At 49.5% G+C, this 25,327-nt stretch overlaps 1 protein-coding gene across 3 annotated transcripts in view; it reads left to right on the forward strand.

Moving 5' to 3' along the window:
• The window catches only part of ASTN2 (astrotactin 2), an 855,221-nt gene that overhangs the window by 508,540 nt on the left and 321,354 nt on the right, over positions 1-25,327 (forward strand). For all 3 annotated transcript variants that reach the window (XM_036261816.1, XM_036261817.1, XM_036261818.1), the window contains one exon: positions 20,624-20,790. In XM_036261816.1, the coding sequence (XP_036117709.1) occupies positions 20,624-20,790 (167 nt within the window). The remainder of the gene's footprint in view (positions 1-20,623; positions 20,791-25,327) is intronic.

Below are 25,327 nucleotides of genomic sequence, written 5' to 3' on the forward strand. Positions count from 1 at the left end.
GTACAGTGACTGTGCCAAGCATGATTCTAAGTGCATTGCTTATTTTAGCCAATTTAATTCTCACAGCCGTCCTATGAGCGAGGTTTTATGACTGTCTCCACTTTGCACATGAGAAAAATGAAACTGTCTGGTGGAAAATGAGGGAATGCGAAGAAGCATAGAGGAAGGAGGGCCAAGGTGAGCTGGTCCAGGGTCTTCACAGAAAGCTAGGGCGGCGGGAGGTGCCGGGCTGGCCCTCTGTGTGGCCCCAGGGAGCGATGTATCTTTGCAGAGGAAGTGTGTCTCCTGTCAGGTGTAGCCCTGCCTCCGGATCCCAGGCCAGCCCCACTCTGCTCCGCCCCTCCAGTCACCCGGCCCTGTGCTCACCTCCTCTTCGCCCTCTTTATCTTTTCCCATTGGACCTAAAATGCCATCTGGCCTCCCAAATATTAGAACGAACCACAGGACCCCTGATGGCCCTGAGATGCTGAGAGAAAACAAAACAAAAAACTCTGCCTTTTAAAAAGTCGAAATGAATAAAGATGTGGGTTTTAATTCGGGATAGGTCAGGCACCTCGTGGCCCCGCTCAGCAGGAGGCCCAAGCTGGGATCTGGTTCAGCCTGGAGAGGCAGCGTCTCTCTAGTCCTGGTCCCCCTCCCTGGAATGACTCCACTGGGCTGTGATGAGGAAGCAGAACTCAAGGGGGGGGGAGGCGTGCTCGGAGGGGCTGCAGAGTGAGGAATGGTTTGGAGCGCAGCCCAGGTGCTGCCAGCGGGGTAAGCCCAAGCCCGTCTGCCTGGCACCCGGCCCTCCCGGACAGGTGGAGCAGGGCCGAGTCCGGAGGGTCCGGCCCCTGGGAAGTGCTTCTTCCTCCCCAGGAACGGACTCTCGGAGCTTAGCCCGTTCCTGCAGCTCAGCGACATGGGGTGTGATGGATTCCCAGCACAGCCAGGACAGGTTGTGCCAGAGTCCAAAACAGGAAGAATGACACTTCCCACATTTGTCTTTAAAAAAGGAATCTTTAGAAATATGCCAAGTCGGGAGGCAAAGCCCCTTGAAGGAAACTCAGGCTCCTGGGTTGGGAAAGACTATTTAAAGGGTAGACTCTGCCCCGTGTGTCCTCACCAGAGGTCAGGTCCCAGAAGGAGAGTTCAGACACCCTCCTCAATACTGCAGGTACTGATATTATTACTTTTTAGTATGTTTCTATAGGTTTTTAAGAGAGATAGAAACATCGATGTGAGAGAGATACATGGATTAGCTGCCTCCTGCACACCCCCCATGGGGTTCGAGCCCACAACCCGGACATTCGAACCGGGACCTCTCAGTCCATGGGATGGTGCTCAATCCACTGAGCCACGCCGGCCGGCAGTACTGATATTATTATTGATAGCACTAGGGGGCTGATGCTATTGATAAACAAACCAATGCTATCATCATTGTACTGGTGGGGACGAGAGAGTTGCCGGATGCTGGTTATGAGCCAGACCCAGGGGTAAATGCTTGAAGCAGCATCACATCGAACCCTCACGGCCACCTCATGAGACAGGCTCCTAAGTGGTCCGCGAGGAAACGGACTCAGAAAGCCGGAGAAACCTCACCCCAGTCCAGCCAGGTAAAGGCAGAGCAGGTATTCAGGGCCATCTAACTCCCGAGATGGCATCTTCCGTGGGCTGAGGGTAGTTCCCCAGAATAAAGGACATGTTCCTCGTGTCGGGACTATAAAGAGGGGGCGCTTCCTTCTCTCCACCCTCCTTCAATGTCCAGGACGTCTCCTTCCTCCTCTGCATCCAAGAACCTGGAGGAAGATAAGAGAGGATGAGAATGGGAAGAGGGGCAGCGATGGTCAGAGAAGGACATTGGAATGGTGCCCACTGACCTGGCGCCGCACTCAAGGCCCCAGCTTTGGGGGTGGACAGGAAGGGAGCTGTCCCTCCATCGGGAGCTCCGTAGTGGCATCTTTTCCTTGTAAACTTCCAGCAGAGCGTCCCCCCTTCCAGGCGGAGGGAGAGGGGGGAATGGGGTTCCCGAGATTACATGTGGCATTCTCATAAAGCCCAGGCACCCTTTCATGACATTACGTATTTTATTCTTTGTGTGACATTTGAAGCTTTCTTTATTTTGTCTCCCTCGTTTTATTTCTTTGGGACCCAGGTTTGCTGGGCCTGGTGGTATTTCTGGTAAGCTGGTTTTATTGTGTGGAAGTCAGTATCTGCTAAAGTCAGGGAGGAGCCCCCACTCTTCCAAAGAGATGCATGTCACCCTTTGCTTCCCGGAAGGAGCCCCACTGGAGGCCGGGATGGGGGCGGCTGTCCTGGTTCAAGCATGGGATGAATGACGTCGGGGACGGTGCCAGCCGTTCCCTTAGACCTCACTGCAGAACTGCAGAAGCAGTCTGGGACGGGCCTCGGAAGGGGCCGGCGTCCCTGGCAATCCCTGAAATCCATGACCCCTGACTGTATATTGTCAAAGGGCAGCGGCTGTAATGCTGGGCGAGCCTGGGGGCAGAAAAAGCAGTCTGGGGCTTAACTTGCTGATTGGTGCAAAGGTAAATATTCAGGGTGGGGGCGTCTCTATCTCTGTTTCAATCATCTCTGTATTTCATGCACCTGCCCCTTGTCAGCTTTAGAAAGGTGCCCCTATGAGAGGACTTATTTTCTCCCAGCATCACCCTAACCCTCCAGGAAGTCAGTATAGTGATTAAGAGCACAGTTTCTGGCTTTCAAGAAACCTGGGCCAGAAAATCACTGTCATTCACTAGCCGTGTGGCTTTGGGACACATCACTTAAGGCCTGAGAGTCTCAGGTTCCCGTTGAGTAAAATGGGGATAATAACACCTGACAAACTGCTACTAGGACTGACGGAGATAATGCGGACGTAATGGGCCAGCACCGAGCCCAAAGTTGGCAGGAGGCATGGGAGCTGTTACTGTGATTACCTGATGTTTCATGCAGGGACCGTGCTGCTGGTGGTGGTGACGATCAGAGCTAAGATGATCCGGGCGCTCGTTGTGTTCCGAATGGGTCTGCGATGGGTCTCAATACGACCCCTGCTCTTACGGATGGGGACACTGAGGCAGAGGGAACTGAGGTAACTCCCTGAGGCTTGCCTCGCGCCTGAGCTCTGGAGCAGGGACTGCAAGCCAAGCAGCCTGATGCCAGAAGCCTCATCCGTAACCGGGGCAGACGGTCATCTGTAGTGGCTGCCTAATATTCCACGGACGGGCACATACCGTTGTGACTTTCTCTCACTGAGGGACCTTTTCAGTGTTCCCAACTTTAGTCTATTATGTGCAAGGTTGCTCTGAGCACGAGGCTCTTCCTGGGCTTCGCATTCTTTATTACGAGTGGATGTCTATAAGGACAGTTTACAAACTGCATTGTGTTCCACAGTGGGGGAGAAGGTGTGGGATGGGATTTTTCTTAAAGGAGCAACACCGCTCCTGGTTTTCTGGGTGATGCCTGCTTTAGGGTGCTGGTGTTCTGTCAGGATGCAGGTCAAGGGCAGGCTGCGTGGAGGCTTGGCTAAGGGAGCCCTTGGGCCGAGGAGTGATCAAATAGAAGGAGTACCTTGGACAGTCGAGACTGGTGAGGTGTGCAAGGTGTGAGCAGGAGCGTCCAAACGCAGAGGGTCAGCTCAGAGAAGGGCAGACGAGGGGCTGGCTGCCGTCGTCTCCATGACGATGTGAGGCGGTGGGACACAGAGACTGCGGCATTCTCAGCGGCATAGGGTGCCTGGGAGGACAGAATCCATAGCTGCTGCAACGCTGATCATTAGACACGCTCTTCCCTTGCTTTTTTGGTTGTTCATAACCGTGCTCATTGGAAAATAAAAGAAGACAATTAAAACACTGCTGAAACGCATGAACCAAGGTCCTCTGTCTCTGTCGCTCGCTCAGTTTAGAGATAGCTTTGTCCCACTTTGGTCTATATATGTCTTGCTCTACATTTCTCCCTCTGCATATGCAAATATAAATAAGAAGTTATATATGTCAGTTTAAAAGCGGAAGCATAAAAAGCATAAAGTTGTGTTTTTTGCGGGCAACTTTCTATATCAGAGCTGTGCGTCTCTAGTCTTTATACATGCTTTCCAAAAATCACGCCCCCTTATCTTTTTAAAGACAACTTGCTTCCTAACTTGACCTTAACAATATATAAAACTTTTTCCTGATGTAAAAAATAAAGGTGAGCAAATTGAGTCCAAAAGAGCAGGAGCTAAGCTGGGCGTGAGCCCAGGGACCCTACCTTCTAATCTGGGACCCACTTTTTCATCCAGCTCAACCTGCTTTTCTCCTTCATCCTCATCCCTTTAGCTTTTATCCTGGGTCTTGTCATACATGGATGAGAAGTTATATCATCATCACTATTAATTTGAAAATATATTCTCCTCCTTATATTCTCCAACTTCTCATGGACTCATTGCCTTTGTAAGTCTCTGCCCACCAGCCCAGATATTCTTGGAGACCACAGAAGTTTTCCAGGGGTAGCAGACAGTTAATATGGGGCGCGGGTAAAAGAGTAGCTGGGCTCTCACCCCCAGCCACGATCTTGGAAACACTTAGCCTTGAGGTAGCAAACAGGGCAAAGGTTTCATAAAATACTGGTTAGCCTTTCTCCTTGCCGAGAGACTGGTACCTGGATAGAGTTCTATATGATCCTAAGGGGAATGGCTAATAATTGGAATTCTGGTTCCATGGAGAGAACAGACTCGGGTTCGAATTCTGTCCCTGTCCCCGGGAAGCTGTGTGATTTGGGGCACATTGCGGAACGCATCTGAGCCCTGTTATCTTGTCCGTGAACTGGGAATTATTTCTGCACGTCTGATGTTGTTGGCTAAGCCCAGCGCTACTAGCCAGGCACCAGCTGGACTCAGTTCCATAACCTCCCTTCACAGGGCCCGTTCCTATCAGAGGGGGGGAGCCTGGGGACCCGGGAAACATGGGATCCTTTCCTGGCTTTCACTGACCTTTAAGGATCCCCCTCACCATCGTCGACAGGAGAGGTGGCCTTCGGAGCCCACTGTCATGGGGGTGATATATAGATGCAGGTAATGAAAGGATCCTGTGTATCGACATGGCCCTGCTCACTGTGCCTCCTTAGCTAAGCCCTTACGCTTCCCATGAACTAGAATGTGGAACTTGACGCTCTCTGGGGCTCTCCGCCCCCAACAGTCCACGAACCCAGTCTTCTTGGGTCCCTAGAGGAAGACCCTCAAGGTCACCTCTTGTGACAGCCGGTGGGACTTGACCCCTCCGCCCTTTCCCGGGAGCGTCTCTTCTCTGCACAGTAACCTCGGGAAAGACTTCCCCACGCGGCGGGGTTCCAAGCAGGAGTGTTGTAACCAACCTCCATGGTTCTGTTGTTGCCCTGTTTAGATAGTGAGGCATTTCAACGAAAAGCGTGTGTTTGTTTCAATGATAAGATTATAACACGTACATGTGAGAATGTTTGGAATGCAGAGAGAAGAACGAAGAAAAAGATCACACGTAGTTAGACCACCTCCGAGAGCCACCGTTAATATTGATACTTCCTTTTAGTAGGTTTTCTACACGATCCATACTTAGCAATATTACTGTGAAATATACACATAGAAAACTGTGTAAAACGTTACATCGTTTTATCAATAGTAATTAAGTGGTATCCATCCAACCATCACCCAAGTCAAGAACTAGAATGTTGCCTGCATTTCAGAAGCCCTTTGCCCAACACCCCCGGGGCCTCCGTTTTCCATGTAGACCCTTCTTCCCCTGGAGCAGTAGCCCAGACGTCTGTCCTCACCATGTCCCTAGTCTTCTTTATAGTTCCCCACCTATGTACACGTAGAACACATTCTTTTCATTGTTGGTGGTGGGTTTTCCCGCATTCGACACGTCTCGCTAAGCTAGGAAAACTGATCTCTACCGGTTGAAGCAAAAACTGGTAATTAGTTGGTCCACACTTTTATTTAAAAGTTAGCTGCACTGGCCCTGGCCAGTTTGGCTCAGTGCTTAGAGCGTCGACCTGCGGACCAAATAGTCGCGGGTTCGATCTGGGTCAAGGGCACGCACCTCGGTTGCGGTTTGGTCCCCAGCCCTGGTTGGGGCAATGCAGGAGGCAACCAATTGATGTGTCTCTCTCAAGTCACTTTCTCTCTTTCTCTCTCTCTCTTCAACCCCCCCCCCCATCTGAAGATAAATGAAAAAAGACCTTCCGGTGAGGATTTAAAAAGAAAAAAAAGTTAGCTACATTCACAATGCAACCTTAAGTCCCTACTAGGTGTTGGACACTCTGTGGGGCCCCGGAGTTGCCCCTTGCAGGTGTCCTGGTGGGCAGACAGCTCGCAGTCCATCTACCTGGACAGATGGTCCCTTCGCATCCTGCTCCCGGAACCCCACGCGGTGCCTCCTTCGGGCACACACAGGACGGCCTTTCTCCTGCTGCGTCCCTCTGGTGAGATTCTGCTGAGCCACTGCTTTCCAGCAGTTGGACCACTGGCGCCCACTCGAGCACATTGTTTGTTTATTTTCCCAGCTGGTCCAAAACCTTACGGGCTTTGCCTAATGCACAGTTTAAAGTGTTACCTCCCAGCCAGAGGAACAGCTTTCGGGGGTGTGGGGGCGGGAGAAAGAACAGATGTCTCTGGATGTCGGATCCGCACGGCACCGACACCCCAGCCCGGTGGTACCACCGTCCCCATCCTACAAGTGTGACAGGAAGTGGTGTGTCCAGTGTCACTGAGTTCGGATTGGCAGCACGGGTCAGAACCCAAAGCGGAGGGACTGCGGTAACCTTTGGGGAAACATGGGGGCACACTGGCCTGGGGGCAGGCCTCCTGGAGCACAGGCCCCTGTTGCACTAATGATGACACTGATGTGTCGGTGAGGTATCCATGACGTGTCAGTGTGCTCAGGCAGCACCTGGCCATGGGTTGCCGGGAGACTTCAGAGGGAGGGGGTGCGCTCCTCCCAGCACCGCCGCTGTGTGGTGCTCAGTAAAGAGCAGCTGGAGGATGGTGTCAGGCAGGCGTCGGAGGCACTGAAATAAAGGCTCGCAGCACCCTGCCCTGGGGCTCACGGTCAGGGCTGTGCCGTGGGTGGTACTGTCAGAGCAGGTGCTTCATTCTCCGCCCACTGGACGGGGGGGGGGGGGGATAGCCTCAGAGTTCAATGCACACGGCATCTGTCTCCCTTCAAGGGCAGACTTTTTTCTTCTTCTTGTTCTTTCTTTTAAATTGCTCTTTGCGACAAAAACTAAAATATGGGAGCCGCCCAAAATTGCACTCGACATACGCCGGATACATATATACCCACAGAAGCATATGTTCCGTGGCTGCTGCTCCGTGCTTTCCAACGCCAGCGAGCTGATGGAATCGTTTCCCACGCGGAGTCCAGGCGATCAATGAGGAGGTGTGGTGTGAGGACGCAGCCTCGAGCTGCAAATTGAGTTTTCAGTTCCAGAGGGTGGGGAAGGGAAGCCAGCCAGCGGAACCCAGCAGGTAAGGAGAAGTCCGCACCACGAGGAGCCTAGCGGGACCTACGCCATCCATCGGGCTGTGGTTAATATTCTGAGTTAATATTCATCACGCACTTAGAACAGTGCCTGGCACACGCTAAGCACTATTAAGTGTTAGCTATTATTGTTATTAATGAGCTATACAACGGCTATTTGTTATCATCACCAGACAGTTATTGAGTAGACATTCTTCAGGTCTCCTGGCAGGTTTGCTTGGGAAAGTGTCCCTGGTCTCCCCGCCCTGAGCCCTCCGGGCTTGTTTGTACACAGACAAAACGTCCAGGACTGTAAGACTGTGCACTGGTGTTTTTCTCCCTGCGCCCACCCCGCTTCGGAATAGGTGTGCCATGAGGGTTGGGCTAAGGCTGCATACACTTGATGACCTAGAGGACAGGGGGCCTTTGAGGCAGTAGCTGACCTGAACACCCGCTCCATGCAGGGTGCTGGGGAGCTCAGAGGGAGTTGCAGCAGGCTTGATGACCCCACCAGGAAGATGACCGGCCATCTGAAGAGTGGGGATGACCTACAGCAGTGTTCTCAGCTGGCTCTCCCTAGAGCCACCCTTCTGCACGGCTCCCCAGCTCAGGAGCCACCTGCTGCCCGAACCTGCCCAGGGCTCCCTTGGGATTCCTGCCAGCCTCTTGCAGGGAACCCCCGGCTCTACAAGCTGTAGGCCCTGAGACCGGTTGCCACCTTTCTCCTTGAACAGGAGAAGACAGGGCAGAGAAGGAAGGGGAGCGCCCACAGCAGGGATTGTAGCTGATGTCCCCTGATGCCCTGGGGCCCTCGGATGGAAGGCTGGTGACCACCTATCCAGATAGCCAGCCGTGATCATCACGTGCGTGAGCAAACCCAGCCCTGGATTTCAGAGCACTGGTGCCTTTCGGCTCAATTCATAAGCACAAGCCAACGTGAGCTATGACTCACCTCCTTCTCGGGGTTTACCCAGTTTCTCCAGCGGGTCTAGATTCTCCTGGAGGTCAGGGGCTACCACACCCCTGCTTCTGTACATCTCCACAGGGCAGGGCAGTGCGGGGCAGTGGAGAGAGCGTGGGTTTGCGCCCGACTCCAGCCCTCGGCAGCTGAGTGACATGGGAAAGGCCCGTCGGGCCTGGAGGCTGGTTCCTTTTCTGCAAACTTGGGCCGACAAGGGCAAGCTCAGGGAATCGTGGGCCTTCCGCGCTCAAATGAGGAAGGCCCTCAGTTCTGCACGGACCCACGGTGGGTGCCCAGAGCATTCGCATTTCTCTCCTCATGTCTTCAGTGTGTGAGTGCTGCCCAGATGGCTGGCATGTGCTGGGGATAGCTTGTTGGTATTTCACTGGAACTCAAGCCAGAACTAAGCGATGCCACCAGACATTTTATTGCATTCTAAAAATATTCACCATGCATCAAATGCTGAGTGATAATAATCGCAGTAGCGAAACTTTTATAACAATTAGACAGTTTACCGTGTACCAGGCACTATGCTAGGGACATCATCAAATGTCTAATTCTTTTTCCCTCATAGCAATTCTGAGTATAATTAGCTCGTTTTATATTGAGGACATTGAGGCTCAGGTTAATGAAGTGACTGGCTAACACTGCATAGCTAGTAAGTGGCAAAGTGAGGTCACATTGCAGCCCGGGCCTGCCTTGCCCCAAGGGCCACACCGGGCGACTCCCTGCCCTGTGCTGGCCACTGGGCTGGTGTGAGGAGAGGAACCGGTGTGTGTCACACTCTCCTCAAAATAGCCCAGAGACTCACCGGAAGACACCTTGTCAACCAGAAACCGTCCCACCTGCCAGAAAAGAAATTAACAAGGGAGGAAAGGAAAAACGATGTTGGCTGACTCTGGGCATCAAGAGGAGGCAGGACCTGCCACACAAGGTTCTTTGTCCCGTCCGTGATGGTCCGGAGTGTCCCCCCAACCTAGGAGGCAGCTGTTTGTTATCAAGGCCATTTTAAAATGAGGAGATGGCCCTGGCTGGTGTTGCTCAGTGGTTAGAGTTTCGGCCCGTGGACCAAAGGGTCGCGGGTTCGGTTCCCAGTCAAGGGCATGTGCCTGGGTTGCAGGTTTAATCCCCTGCCCTGGTCAGGGTCATGCGGGAGGCAACTGATCGATGTGTGTGTGTCTCTCTCTCTCTGTCTCCCTCCCTCCCTTCCACACTATCTATAAATCAATGGGAAAATATCCCCAGGTAAGGATTTTAAGAAATAAAATAAAATGAGGAGACCAAGTTCAGAAAGGCGTGGGGCCTTGCGCAGGGGCACACAGCTGGGAAGTAGAAGTGTCTGGATGAGACTGCATTTCTTTCTGCCTCCTCGGCCTCCCTCCGCTTCTGGAGGTGGAGAGGATCTGGGGGGCTCTGAGCTGAAAAGTATAGAGCCCTGGGTATCTCCCTGACGGGGAGGGTGGAGCATGGGCAAAGGTACTGGGGTTGGACCCTGATGCGGCAGACACCGCCGGGTGTTTGCCTGAGTGATCTCCAGAGCCAGGTGGAGGAGCCGGTGAGGCAGGGGCTCAGGCTGTGGGTCTGGAGCTCCCCTTGGGGCTGGGACAAGCTCTGCCTTCTCCACATGAGGTGCCAGGCCCCCTGGGTGCCCGAAGCTTCAGCCCTACATTTCCAGGGACTATTGATCCCTTAATCCTTTTCTGCATGCTCACCCCTTCCCTCTGTCAGCCTCACAGCCCAGCACAAATTGAGTGGCAGCTGAGTTGGCATGAGTTGATTAAAACTCCTAGTGATAACGGGCTCTTGATGTTCTGGTTGTCCAAATCAATGTCGGCGGTAACAGCCAGGCTGGGTGGCCTCGTTGACAGATTGAGGCTGAGGAGGGGGAGGGTGGGGGACGGGGACTGGCAGGGCCTTTTCTGCTCACCCCCACTCCAAGAGTGCCCCATCGGCCGCCAGGGACCAGGAGATCCAGGCCCTCCCGTCTCTAGTCACAGGGATGGTGCAGCCCCCTTAGCATGTGTGAGCCTCAGTAGCCTTGTCTGTAAAATGGGTGCATCTTAACGTACCTCTGGGGATTCGGAGAAATAGCATATGGGAAAATGTCCCGCATGTGGTAGGTGCTCTAGAAATACCCATTTCACTCTCTCCCGTGCTGCTTGCCCTCCCTTTTCTTCTCAGGATCTATCTGATCTGTATACCAACACCATACCACCAGCAACCACTCCGATTCCCTCACGACCCATCGCAGTGACCTTCCCACGCGGTGTTCCGAATGCTGCGTAGCCCCAGCCAGTCTGAACCTCTTAGGACTTCAGGGTGGGCCACCTCCGTGGCAGTCGGGGAACCTTTAAGGTGGGCACTGAGCCTCTCCCTTGCAGCGTGACCTTAGGCAACTCAGGCTCTGAGCTTTGGTTTCCTCATATGCAAAGTGAACGGGGTGGCGCCGGTCCTGCCTGAGCGTTGTCGGGAAGAGTGAAAGCTGCCTGTGGGAACACTCCTCCTGCCTGTGCCTGTGCGGCGCCCCCATGGCTCCCGAACACGAACGTTTCCTGGCAGGGGGTGGAGCACGTTACCCACAACAGCGGTGTGGGTAGTGCCTTCATTCCGCGGGCACCGATGATGGGAGAGAAACGAAATGCTTGCTGAGCCCGTGGAGGACAAGGCTTTGCCCGTAGCTAGGCAGGTTTAGAGTCATCCTGGTGATCTGTTCAGGTGTGATCGGTCAATTCAAAGAAAATTAACTCGGGAACTTTGCCATTCACAGTTGCTTAGACAAACACCCAGCAGCTCAGAGCTGAAAGACTTCTCCAGCATCCTGGTGGCCGATTCCTTCACCTTACAGTGGAGGAAACAGACGTGGAGAGCGGAGTGTATTGCCCCACACTGCCCACCCGGGCAGAGCTGGGACTCAGCTGTCTGGAGAGCCATTCAAGGGCATTCATTGAGGGCTTAGGATCTGGCTTCCTGTCTCCAGCATCCATTTGTCTGCCACACCCACTTTTTTGGTCATGATCAAGTGTTCCAGATGTGAGAAGCTAAGGCTCAGAGACGCCAAGCAGCTAGCTCGGTGTGACCCAGTAAGAGGCTAGGTTCAAGGCTGGAGTTTTTCCATTACCCGCCCTGCCCCTCAGGCCGAAGGTGCTAGAGCATGTCCACACTGGTATCCCTCAGAGCCCGGGAGAGGGGCAGGCTCTCCTCCGGCACCTAAGGACATCCTGCAAGCTTATTTACTCTCCGAGTCACGCAGACCCAGGAACCCTATTCTGCTTTCTAAGTTGGTTGTTGTTCCTTCTGCTCAGAACAGCTGGCCCGCCTTCTAGACCTGGGGGTGGGGTGGCAGAACAGCTCATTACAAATTTTGCACTTGGAGCAATTTGCATTCCATAATTAATGAACATTAAAATGCATAATTATAAACAGAAACAAATGGCTTGGTACTGATGAAAAGTGGGGTTGGGAAAGAGAGAGAGCAGGCCCGGGTGGAGAACCAGGCTGGGGGAAGTGCCAGCCTGTTAGAGGAACAGCTGGGGATCCCCCAGGTGCCCCTCCCAACTCAGCTCTCCAAGGTCCCAAGGCCCAGGGACCCAGGCCCAGGTCTCCCTTGGTCCTAGTCGGAGTTGGAGCAGGGTGGGGACTATGGAGCCCGGAGCCTGGCTGCTCAGGGTGAGACCCCAGCTCTCTCACCTGCTGTGACACCTCCAGGCAGAGGAGTAGCCCTCTAAGGACTGGGGTCATCATCACACAGACCTGCCCCTTTCTCAAGCCCACTCCTGCTCCCCTAGGTCCTGCCTCCCAAGGTTCCTCTTATGATTCTAAGAAAGTGCTTACAGATAATTTAATTCACTAACCGGTAATCTCTTTAAAGTAGCAAATCAAATCACTTCATTCCTCTGCCAACAACCCTCCAATGCCTCCAGCTGCACTTGGAATAAACTCAAGATGCCTTTCCATGGCTGAAGTCTAGGGATGGAGGAGGCGGTGGTGGGTATCAGCCCCTTTTCCTTTCTTTTTTTTAAAAATAAGGACCACGTAGTAAATACTTTAGGCACTGAAAGTCACATGTGGTCTTATTTATTTATTTGTCTTATATTCTTCCTTAAAGACTTTTTTTTAAAAGGTAAGAAAACATTCTTAGCTCTAGGGCTGTGCAGAAACAGGCTGTGGGGAGCAGATGTCTTTTCTCTATTCTTCCATCAAATGCAACAACGAAATCCTGCAGGCTATGTATACAGTAAACACAGTCGGCCCTCGTTTAGCGCGGTTAATCGGTTCCAGACTCTACCACGATAAATGAATTTCCGCGAAGTAGGAGTCTTCATTTATATGCAGTCGTCCCTCGCCACTTCTGCTTGGACTTTCCCAGCTTCACCCTGTCGCGGTTTTATCAAATACCAGACTCGACGAGAAAACGCGATAGAGCGAAGCCGCAAAAGTCGAAGCGCGAAGTGGCGAGGGACCACTGTGTAGGACTGTGAAAACTAGAGAACAGAAGGCAGACTAGCTAGGGACTTGGGGACCCAGAGAGAGATGTGGTGTCCCGGATTTTCCTTTTCCCTCTTAGGTCCCAAATTTGGAGTTGAAGGAGCCAGGAACTCAAAACCACAGTAGGTAAAGACCAAACAACCCAAGCTGGAAAACACGACTTCTCCAAAGGCTGCTCTCTTCAGCAAAAGTCCCAGGAAGAGAGCAGCCTAACCAGACAGAATTGTTTTCGACAATAACCATTCTGCTCCAGCGAAACATCACAGAAAAAAACCTTGCCCCCTCTCCGACTCATGCTAACAAGAGCCCAATAGGAGCTAGACTTCCAACCTTTCTGGGCTGTAATGAGACAGTTGATGACTCAGCCCTCTCCTCTCCCAGGGGGAGGCGTCATAGAAAACTAAGCAAGGAGCCAGGACTTGCATCCCCACTGAGAGGTAGCAAGCACCCTCACCCCCATGCCAAGCCAATCCACTGTCATTGGAGATGACACGAAGAGCCTGGAATTTCACCCCCAACCTGCAGCAATGAGGAACCCTTTCTCTCCCTTCTGGGGTGTTACCAAAGAAGGCCTAGGAGAAAGTGAGGGCAGGTGATCAGTATAATAAAGCCACCGCCACCCACCCTGCACGGTGTCAGTGGAGGTCCAGTAACTAGGCAGACCTGCCACGAACCTAGGAACATATCAGTGAACTAACTCCTGGTGGTCAGATTCCCACCACTGCTCAGCAGCACCCAAGAGCCTTTGCCCTTGGTCATTTGTGGAGGCCAAGTGGGGAGACTGGGATCCCCCCCCCAGTAATGAGGTGACTCCTCTTTTTCCTGTTGGAGCAGTGTCAGAGGAAACCAGATAAAATAAAGGTTTAAATGAGCTTCACAGTGAGACATAATACCCTGAATTTCCAGGTTTCCCCCAAGAGTAGTCACTTATCATACCAAGAACCAGGGAGATCTAAAACAATTAAAATTTAAAAAGGAAGAAGACAACCAGTAGATGTCACCACCAGGATAACAAAGAGACTAGAAATAGCTGACAAATATGTTAAAACAGCCACCATAAAATGCTTAAATGAGCAGTTACAAGCACAAAATTAAAATAAAATGTATCAGCAAATAAAGAAAAGATAAAAGTGAAAGGCAAATGGAAATTATAAACTGAAAAAATACAGTAATTGAAATAAAATAAAATAAAATAAAATAAAAACCCCACAGCAGATGGACTCAACAGCAAATAGAAAGGACAGGGTAAATAATCAGTGAACCTACAGATAGAACAATAGAAATTACCCACTCTGAACATCAAGAGAAAATAGACTAAAAAGAATATGAACACAGTTCACGATCCTGTGGAAATGTAAACAAACAAACAAACAAAACTTAGCATTAGTGTCACTGGCATCCCAAAAGGAGAGAAGAGGGAGAGGGGGGCTGAAAATACTCAAAGATTGCCTAAAAACTTCTCAAATTTGACAAAATATATAAACATACAAATTCAAAAAGCCAAGTAAACCCCAACCAGAATAAACACAAAGAAATCTACACCAACACATCATAGCCACATTTCTGAAGCTAGCTTTAGTGTTTCAAGAAAAAAAAAAAAATCATATAAACAAAGAGCGAAATGACCTCTTATGAATGGGAGAAACACAGTTTGAATGACTGGAATTGCCATGAAAAACCGTGGGAGCCAGAGGGGAAAAAAAACCCGGAAAACTGTTAACTCAGAACCCTATGTCCAATGAACTATTTTTTGGTAATGAAAAAAATCAAAACATTTTTTTTTCTTTATTGATTTTAGAGAGAGAGGAAGTGAGAGGGAGAGAGAGAGCGAAACATCAATGAGAGAGAACATCGACTGTCCGCCTCCTGCATGCCCCCCACTGGGGATCGGGCCCACAACCTGGGCATGTGCCCTGACCGAGAATTGAACCGGCAACCTCTTGGTGCACGGGTCGATGCTCAACCACTGAGCTACACCGGCCTGACAAAATCAAAACATTTTTATGTGAAAGAAAACTAAGAATCTGTGGCCAGCAGATTTACTTAAAAAAAAAAAAAAAAAAGGCTAAGAAGCGAACAAGTTTTCCAAACAGAAAGGAAATGATAAAAGAAGGAATCCTGGAACGTTAGGAAGGAAGAATGAACAGTTAGCTAAAATAAGTGTAAATGTGATGTACCTTTCTTTTCCTCTTGAGTTTTCTACATTTTATATGCTGGTTAAAGCAATCATTATTGCAATGTCTGAAGTGGTAATAAATGTATTTAGATTAATATTTAAGAAAATTATGTTATAAATGGAAGAGGATAAAGGGACATTAGGGAGATAAGGTTTCTATATATATCACTTCCCTGATAAAATGATGACACCAGTAGGCTGTGATAAGTTAACGCAATCTGGGAACAACCACTAAAGAAACATATAAAGACATATACTCAAAAACATTATAATAAATCAAAATGGAATCCTAAAAATGTTCAAGTCACCCACAGGAAGGCAAGAAAAAGACAGCAGAGAAATGCAAAACAGAGATCAAGAAACAAAATTAAAAAGGCAGACTCAAGTCCCAAAATATCAGTGATCACATTGAATGTAAATGAACTAAAGACACAAATTGAAAGACAGAAATTGGCATAGTGGACTTAAAAAAGCATGCACCAATTATATGCTTTCTAAAAGAAATTCACTTCACGTGTAACTATTCAGGCAGGTTGTAAGTAAACAGAAAAAGACATACAAATCAAAGCAAAGCAATGTCAGATAAAAAAGGAGTTAGAGCAAAGAAAGTTACTAGAGATAGGCATCATATGATCATGAAAGGCTCATGCACCAAGAATACATAGTAACCTGTTTTGTTTTTTTTACTACATAGTAATCTTAAATGTCTATGCATCAAACTACAGAGCTGCAAAACCTGTCAAGTGGAACCTAATAGTACTGAAAGGACAAGTAGACAAGTTCCCATTGACTGGACACTTCAACCGTCCTCTGTCCCCAACTGACAATGCATTTAGAAAATTAGCAATATTATACAATAACTGAATAGCATTATCAACCCAAAGGATCTAGTTAACATTTATAGAACACATTGCCCAGCAAAAACAGAATCCGCATTCTCTTTAAGTGCCTATGAACAGGTACCCAGGACCATATCCAGGGCCACGAAAAACCTCAACAAATTTAAAAATTCATATGAGACGAGTGTTCTCCAGCCATAACAGAATCGAACTAGAAAGCAATAAGGGATAACAGAAAAATCTCTAAATACTTGGACTACACAACATACTTCTAAATAGCCCATGGGTTGAAGAGGAGGTCTCAAGGGAAATAAAAAAACAATAACACTGAACTGAATGAAATAAACAGTATCAAAATGTATGGGACACAGCTAGCATGATGATCTATCCCTTTATTTGTGACTTACAAGGCAAGAAAAGGAAATTGAGGGCATAAAGAGCAGAAAGGAAGAACTAAAACTACCCCTACTGGCAGATCACATGATTGCCTAAATAGAAAATCCCGAGAAATTTACATAAAAACCCCTAGACGTAATAAGTGAGTTCAACAAGGTCTCAGAACATACAAATATGCAACATATCAATTGTATGTCTGTATTCAGACACCGACATCAAAAATACAATACCATCTTAAAAAAATACAATACCATTTACAACCCCTAAAAAAATGAAATATTTAGATGTAAATCTAACACAACTACAAAACGCGGGTGAAAGAATAACAGTAATAATAAAAAGATCTAAATAAATGGAGAGACATGTGGTATCCATAAATTGACATAAAGGTTTAATATAATCCCTACAAAACATCAGCATGATTGTTTAAAATAGATGTAGACAAGATTTTTCTGACATTTATATGGAAGGCAAAGGAACTAGAATAGGAAAGACTTATTTTGAAAATGAATAAAGTAGAAGCAGTCAGTAGACTCTGTCTCTAGACTTCCATTCCAGACTGTGTAGGTTCACTGGAAGAACAGACACATAGAGCCAGGGAACAGAATAGAAAACCCAGAAATGACCCACGCAGATGAGCTCGATTTGTTTTTGTCACAGAGGAACAAAAGCAATATAACGGAAGAAAGGGAACCTTTTCAAAAAAGGTGCTGGGGCAAATTCACTTTCATAGGCAAAAAGACAAACCTCAGTGTCAGCCTCACACCTCATGCAAAAGTTAACTGGAAATGCATCGCAGAATTAACTAAAACACAACACTGTTAAGGTTTCTAGAACACCCATGCCACACACACACACGATAAAAATCTTTGGGATTTGGGCTTGGCAAAAAGTTCTCAGAATCCAACATATGATCCATTAAAGAGAAAACAGTAACTTGGATTTTATCAAAATTGAAGTCATTTGCTCCGTGAAAGCTCATTTGAAGACCAGCCAAGTTACAGAGTGGGAGAGGAAATATTTGCAAACCACATGTCTGACAAAAGGCTGGAGTCTAGAATATATTAAGAACTTTCAAAACTTAATAGTAAAAAAAAAAAAAAAAAAAAAATGCCAAACAACCCAATTACAAAAATGGGCAAAAGCCATCAAAATTCATCTGGATAGCAAAGGCTATCCAGACTGAAAATACGCACAGAAGATGTTCAGCATCAGTAACCATTAGGGAAATGCCAATTAAAACCACAGTGAGATATTACACCTATTGGGCTGGCTACAGTAAAAAACATTGACAACAGCAAATACTGATGAGAATGTGGAGAAACTGGATTGCTTATCTGTTTGCTGGTAGGGATTTAAAATAGCACAACCACGCAGAAAAGTTGGGCAGCTTTCTGAAAATTAAACATGCACCTGCCGTATTCACTTCTGAGTGCCTGCACTGTGCTGGTTCAGAGCCAGACTCTTAGCTGTGGTTCCTCGTCTCCAGAAATGCCCCCCAGAGAGGCACTGATGTTCCCATGGGGAGGAAGCCCAGGCGCTCTCTGAGGTGAAGCTCTGGCCTGGTGCTCAGTGTCATAAAGTCACTAAGAAATGGAGACCTGCTCCCAGTCCCCTTGTCGCCAAACCATCTCCCCGACGTAAACAGAGGAAATTGAGCCTCCAAGGTCACCATCCAAGTGGGTGGTGGTGCCCAGGCACGGGTTCTGATCGTCTTCTTTCTAGTATACTAGGATGTCTCCCTTCTGCTCCAGTGACATCTCCTCCCTCCAAAACCACTGGCCAAGGCCTCCCAACTCCCATATTCCCCAGCCATTCATATTGGCAGTTTTCATTGTTTCCTTTCAAAATTGACGTCGCTTGTTTGATGACGACTCCTTTGCCTCACAGCTATGGTATTACTTGTCTCTCAAACTGGAGTCCAAGCTCCTTCAAAATGCCCGGAGCAGCAGCTGCCACTTGCTGAGCCCTCGGCTAAGCACTGGATACATTGATCTCACTGTGTGAACTACCCACTGCTGCGTAACAAGGAGCCCAGAGCCCGCAGCGGCAACCAAAGCACCGTGTTGGTTTCCCAGGCGGCTCTGATGGATTCCGGGCACTGGGTGGTGGGAGACAACAGGAGGGCATTCTCTCACAGCTCTGGGGTCCCGAAGCCTGAGCGCCACATGTCAGCAGGGCTGCGGCCCTCCAAGGGCTTGAGGGGAGCCACTTTCTTGCTCCGTTCGGCTTCTGGTGGCTGCAGCATCTGTTGGCTTGTGGCCACATCACTCCGATCCCCGCTCTGCCTCCACATGGTCTTCTCTGTGTGTAATCTCTCTCCACCTCTCTCCTAAGAGACTCTGACTGCCGTCAGACCTATCTGGCTAATCCAGGGTGGTCTCCTCATCTCAAGAGCCTTAATTAAATCACACCTGCAAACACTGTACAGAGACGGTAATATTCATAGTTCCCAGGGGTCAGGACAGGGACATGCCTTTGGGAGCATTATCAGCTCACCACACTAGCTCATAGATTTGCTGTAAGAATTAGCTAATTAAAAACAGCAAAGTGTTTAGATTATACCTGGATTATAGAACATACACTTTTAAAGAACAAAAGCAGTAGGAAATAAGAGGGGGGGGGAGAACTTTAATACCCTGCTTTTGTTATCTAACGAGGTCAGTCATTCCTTCCTGTGCTCATCCCTGCAGACAGACAGACAGACTCAGACCCAGTACCAGCAATGGCTCCAAACGACCCACGAGCAGGTGCCCTCCTGTGGAACCGTGAAAGCCAGGAGAAGGCTTTCTCTGAGCTTGTGTTAATATATACAGCACCTCACTCACATGGAAATTGATTTTTCTTTTTAAGCACAAAATGTGGCCAGTTTCATAACCTTTCTGCAGTGTGACAAAGGCCATTTATAACCTACTTTCTCCGCCACCTTTCCTGGCGCCAGACTCAAATGTCTTGAAGAACTCTGCCCTGCATTCGTAATTATGAATTCTTCTTAAGCAAAATTTAATTTCCAAGAGGGCTGACCTTTTGTTTGTTACTGTGGTTTTCGTAAATTAATCTTAGTGTGTGTGTATTATTGTTGATGTTGTTCGGGGGAAAGGACCCGGAGCTGGTTGGGAGGGAGTGCATTGGGAGGGAGCTTTAATCAGCCACGTGCAGTGATGGATGGGCAGGGTGGGCTCTGCGTGTTCGTCTTCGTGGACAGGAAATGCCAGCAGGGCAGCTGAAATTAAAACCTAGCACCTCATTTTCTCTCCCGAACACAGGAGAGTTGGAACGGCTTCTCCATCTGCTGGACTGGGGATGAGCTCAGCCTCATCAAATGATGGGAAACTAAATAAAATAAATAGCCAGTTGTCCCGACAGTATAAGATCTCCTTTTCACAGAGCACGTAGCAGGGCCAGGCACACCAACAAGAGCATTTGTCCGAGGTCACTCAAGGTTGGAGCGGTTGAGGTTTCTTGGGGTCCAGAGGGCAGCCGCTGGGCTTCGTGGAGGAATGTGCACGCAGCTGGGCTGAGGACCTTGACTACCAGCCGAAGGAAGTTACTGTGGTCGTTTGAAAATCGTTTATTCATTTCAGCCAGAGGGTGATGCTATTTAGAAATATCACTCCAATGGCCATTAGGAGGATGGTGTAGAGGACCAGGCTAGAGGCCAGCAAACTGGTTAGGAGCCCAGCAGGCTTCTGAGGTAAATATAGAGGTACCCCATTTAGGGCTCCAGGGACCAAGATGGAGTGGTGACACATTTAAGACAGGAAGGAAGAGAACTCACATTTGATGGTTACCAAATTGGTGCCAAATTTTGAAGTAAGGTATATACCTCCATTCTCCCACTTTAGCCCATTTAACAGATAAAGAAGTTGAGGCTCAGAGAAGGTGAGTATCCTGCCCTGGATCACACTGGGAGAAGGGGGAGAGCTTGAATTGAAACTCATATTGAGTAGGAACTCTTTAAGATACATCTGTCTGCCTCTCTGGGACCTATATAGCAGCAGACCCAATCCAAGAGCTATGAACACAGTAGTGATGCTCATCCCAACAGCGTCAACATACACCCCATGAGCCACAGCATGCGAAGTGCTTGGTGGACATCATCCCTCTTCACTCCCACAATTCTGTGAGGCAGGTACTGACAAAAGTCCCATTTTACAGGTGAGCACATTGAGGTTCAGAGAGGTAAAGGGACTTGTCCAAGGCCACATGGCGATTAGCTGGCCAAAGGGAACTTCATGCACCTGTTCAGAAGGCGGGAGGAAAGGGTGTGATGGGACCCACCGCCCCTCAGCCATAACCCCCTGTCGCTGTCTCCGAGCAGTGTCCCGAGGAGCTGAGGCCCATGAAGGACGGCTCCGGCTGCTACGACCACTCCAAAGGCATCGACTGCTCCGACGGCTTCAATGGCGGCTGCGAGCAACTGTGCCTGCAGCAGACGCTGCCTTCGCCCTACGATGCCACCTCCAGCACCATCTTCATGTTCTGCGGGTGAGTGTCCCCGAGGCCCAGCCGCTCCCTTCACAGGGGCAGGGGACGCAGATCACAGGTCTGGAGCAACAGCTTGGCCAGGCTGGGCCTGACTTTCACGCAGTGGTCTTTTTGCCTCTGCTTTTGCAGCCCAACAGGCAGAAGGCAAGAGTATATCTAACCTGCTGTTGGGATCGGGGAGAAGAAAAATAGTGGGTGACTAATAAGTGTCAGCCATGCCCAGCCTGCATCCTGGGGTCGGAATTCCCCTGTGCTGAGGCCTCCTGCCCTGCATCGCCCTGCAGGCCTGGGCCCTGTAGTTAGGAGGCAGGTGCAGGCCCCATGAAGGCGTCACTAAGAAATCAGCAGGTGCCCAGCCGGTGTGGCTCAGTGGCTGAGCATCGACCCATGCACCAAAGAGGTTGCTGGTTCGATTCCCGGTCAGGGCACATGCCCAGGTTGTGGGCCAAATCCCCAGTGGAGGGCATGCAGGAGGCGGGCTATTGATGTTCTCTCTCATCGACATTTCTCTCTCTCCCTCTCCCTTCCTCTCTCTAAAATCAATAGAGAAAATATAAATAAATAAATCAGCAGGTGTGGTGTTGAGAACACAGGCGTGGCCCAGGCGACCAGCTCTGTCTGCGGGAATTCAGCAGCGCCAGGTTCGGGGCTTGGCCTCTCTGTGCCCCGATGCCCTTATCTGTCAGGACAGTTAACTGGAGGAGGGGAGACAGGAAGGAAGCAGTGCCAGCAAGTGGTAAGAACTCAGTGGAGTTTTAAGTTTAGTCTGAGACAGAGAAGGGCCCACTCCTTGCTGAGCAGCCTGGGACTAATTGCTTTCCCTCTCTGAGCCAGAGTCAGACCACCTACGAAATGAGACTGATGGACAATGACGCCTACCCTGCCTTCCAGCTTACCCTGTTTCCACACCTGAGGACTCAGAGGTCGTTACCCCGTCACACAGCATCTAGTATGGTGTCTGGTCCTCAGCAGTCACACAAGACAGTGGCAGTCTTTCATCCTCCTTTGTTCCCGTCCTGAGGAGGTGCTCGTGTTAGAAGCCATCCTCATCTTCTGACATTCTGACTCAGGAAGGTAAAGCTGTGCTCGGTGAGGATGTCCGTCACCGAAGCGTGCTCAGTGCATGGCTGACACAGGAAAGCCAAGTAGAGGCGCGAAGCCCCCTCCGCAGCCCTGCGTGGGTGGTGCAGGAAAGGGGGTGGCGGCGTGGGTCTGGGTCTAACCCCCGTTTACCAGGGAATGAATTTCACCTGCTTGGCTCTGATCGGCGGGGTCCATTGTCCCCAGGGAGCTTATTTCAGGGCCTCCCTGTTGGCCCCACGCACACTTGGGGCTGCAGCTGCCTTTGAGGTATTGGAGGAGCTGGGTTTGTGTCAGTAAAATAAGAAATAAATTAGTGGGTGCAGACCTGCATTGATAGCAGCTCCCCCACCCCCAGCTTCAGCGCCTGCAGAGCAGAGGTGAGTGAGTTGCACGCGGGCTTAGATCTGAGGCTGGATAGAGTCCGCTGCATTCTGTCACTGTCATTTCCTCCCTGTGCTCTTTGCGGGAGGGGCCCTTCCGTTGCAAATAACAGCAGAACAGCACAGCCACGGCCATGGTAGATTTTGACACAGAAACTATAGCACAAGGCAGTGGTCAAGGGGAGTCACCAGACTTGGGTTCTCATCCTAGCTCTCCACCTCTACGTCTCTCAGACGCTGGGACCCGACCTGCTGTGTCCCCGTCTCTAAAACTAACAATGTCTACAGTTCCTCACTCCAAGGATGCTGGTGAAGGGTGCAAAGGACTTTACATTGGCTGAAACTCCATGAGGTTCAGGAACCGAGCCCAAGGTCATGTGGTTGGCAATGTAATGTGCCACCTCTGTGCTGTGTGACCTTGAAGAAGTTGTTCAGGTCTCTGTGCTCAGTTTCCTCCTCTGTGAAATAACGATAATAACGGTGTCCCTCTGTGGAGTTGTCACGAGGACGTTGATTCCGTCACAATTTACACGAATGTTTGTAAAGTCCTTTAGACTCATACCCTACACAGTCAGCACCTCATGTGTTTGTTAAATACAAGTGAATGACAGTGATGACAGTACCCCCCACGTGCTCAGTGACCACAGGTGTTCAACCTCTTGGTTTTCAAACAGTGAAATGAGGGAAGGAACCCCCATGCAGGGACAGGTCACAGAAAGCCTGTGATTAGATCGAGTGGGAGGGCGTGGGGCATGAATTGTTGAAGCCACACAAATGCTGGTTGACAGGACAGACACAAAAATAAAACCCAGGTCTCCTAGAACCAACTGTGCTGTCAATAGGTTGTGACAGTTGTCTATGAAGGATGCAAATGAGAAGTCAGCCACACTTGTTAGAAGCACTATAAACAAAATAATGAGAGCTATTAGCAGGTACCTGTGCAAAAGTTGGTCTAAAGAAGTGGTGTGCCCAGAGTGGTTGAGTGTCAGCCCATGCACCAAGAGGCCCCCAGTTTAATTCCTGGTCAGGGCACATGCCCAGGTTGTGGGCCTGATCCCCGGGCTGGGGGCATGCAGGAGGCGGCCAGTCGATATTCTCTCTCATCGATGTTTCCATCTCTCTCTCCCTCTCCCTTCTTCTCTCTCTAAAATCAATCAAGAAAATAAATAAATAAATAAGTGTTGTGCCATCCGTAGAGGAGTGGATGAAAAAGCTGTGGTACATCTACATGATGAAATACTATTTGGCTGTAAAAAAGAAGGAAATCTTACGTTTGCGACAGCGTGGATGGGCCTGCAGAGCATTATGCTAAGTGAGATAAGTCAGAGAAAGACAAGTACCACATGATCTCACTCATATGTGGAATGTAATGAACAAAGTGAAATAACAAGCCCAACAGACAGACAGACAGAGAGCAGGCTGGCAGCTGTCAGGGGAGGAGGATTGGGGGCTGGGTGAAAAGGTGAAGGGATGAAGGAAAAAGACAAACAAACTCATAGAGACAGACAACTGTGTGGGTGATCGCCGGAGGGACGGGGGGTGGGGGAGGTAGAAGAGAGGACATAAACGGTGACAGAAGGAGACTTGACTTTGGAAGGTGAACACTCAGCATAATTTATAGATGATATATTACAGAATTGTGCACTTTAAACCTATATAATTTTATAACCAGTGGTACCCCAACAAATTCAATTACAATTTAAAAAATACTTTAAAGAGCCCTGGCTGATTTGGCTCAGTGGTAGTGTCGGCCCGCAGACCAATGAGTCTCGGGTTTGATTCCGGTCAAGGGCATGTACCTCAGTTGCAGTTTGGTCCCCAGCCCTGGTCCAGGTTGTGCAGGAGGCCATCAGTCGATGTGTGTCTCTCACATCGATATTTCTCTCTCTCCCTCCCACTGTGTCTGAAGATAAATAGAAAAATATCCTCGGATGAGGATTAAAAAAAAGAAATACTTTAAAGAATGAAAGAAAAAAAAAAAAGAAGTGGCATGCTATTGAATTGAGAAGCAAAACAAACCCTCATTCAAAAGGACCTTCTCAACCTGCTCCGAGCTCGGTGGCCCCTCCCAGAGTGCCCTGGGTAGGCAGGGTTTAATAAGCCTGCAGCCAGGTTAGTAATAGCAGACAACACTTCCGTGGGCCATGACTATGCTAAGTGTGTTGCTTACGTTAACCCATGTTCTCATAACCACTCTACAAGGGAGGTCCTATCCTCATCCCCTTTACTGTCAAGAAAACCAGGCACAGAGAGGCTCGGTGACCTGCCCAAGGTCACACAGCTGGTCAGTGGGAACGTCGGATTCAGACCCAAGCTTCTGGCTCCAGTCTCAGTCAAGACAGGTTTGGTGTCATGGCTGGCCACTGGTCACATCCAGCCCTGTGGTTCTGAGCAATTCCCAGACTTCTCCGAGCCTCTTCTTTCAAGTGGAATTAGATGTGACCATAGCATGGCTGTAAGGATTAAAGGAAATTATATATGCACAGGGACCCTCCGTTCAGCACTTAGTAAATGGTAGTTGTAATTAGTCTGAGAGGTATAAAGCCCTCTCACTTAATCACACAGTGACTACATCGGATGTCTTGTTGACCTCTCTATCTCCAGCACCCACAACAGTGCCCGACACATAGTAGGTGCTCTGTTCCGTGGAGTTCCTTAGTTAACATGGCTGGGAAGCTATTTGATAGCATTGCTCCCTCGGCCTCTCCCCTCCCCCTCTTCTGTGCCCTCCCCATTTGTCTGTGGCTCTGCACCTTGGACAGGGCTGGGTGATCCTCAAGTCTTGGTGAAAGTGTCACCGCTGCCAGCAAGCCGCCTCTGAGCCCTCCAGGGGTGCGGGGCCGAGAGGTGCAGGTACCCGGAGCAGGTAATAGCATGCCTCCTCCCTTCAAGGGGATACTATTTAAATACTGGCTCAATAATTATTGCACGGGGTTAGCATATGCAGAGAAGGCCTTTTTCCTTTGTCTTATGTTGCTTGGTGTGTTTTCATTTCTCCCCACAAGACTCTCTTGGAAGGGAGAGTTTCATTTCCATTTGGCCTTAAATTCTAAGTCATTCCCGCGAAATCTTGC

This window comes from Molossus molossus, unplaced genomic scaffold (assembly GCF_014108415.1).
Source record: "Molossus molossus isolate mMolMol1 unplaced genomic scaffold, mMolMol1.p scaffold_m16_p_14, whole genome shotgun sequence".
Classification (NCBI taxonomy): Eukaryota; Metazoa; Chordata; class Mammalia; order Chiroptera; family Molossidae; genus Molossus; species Molossus molossus.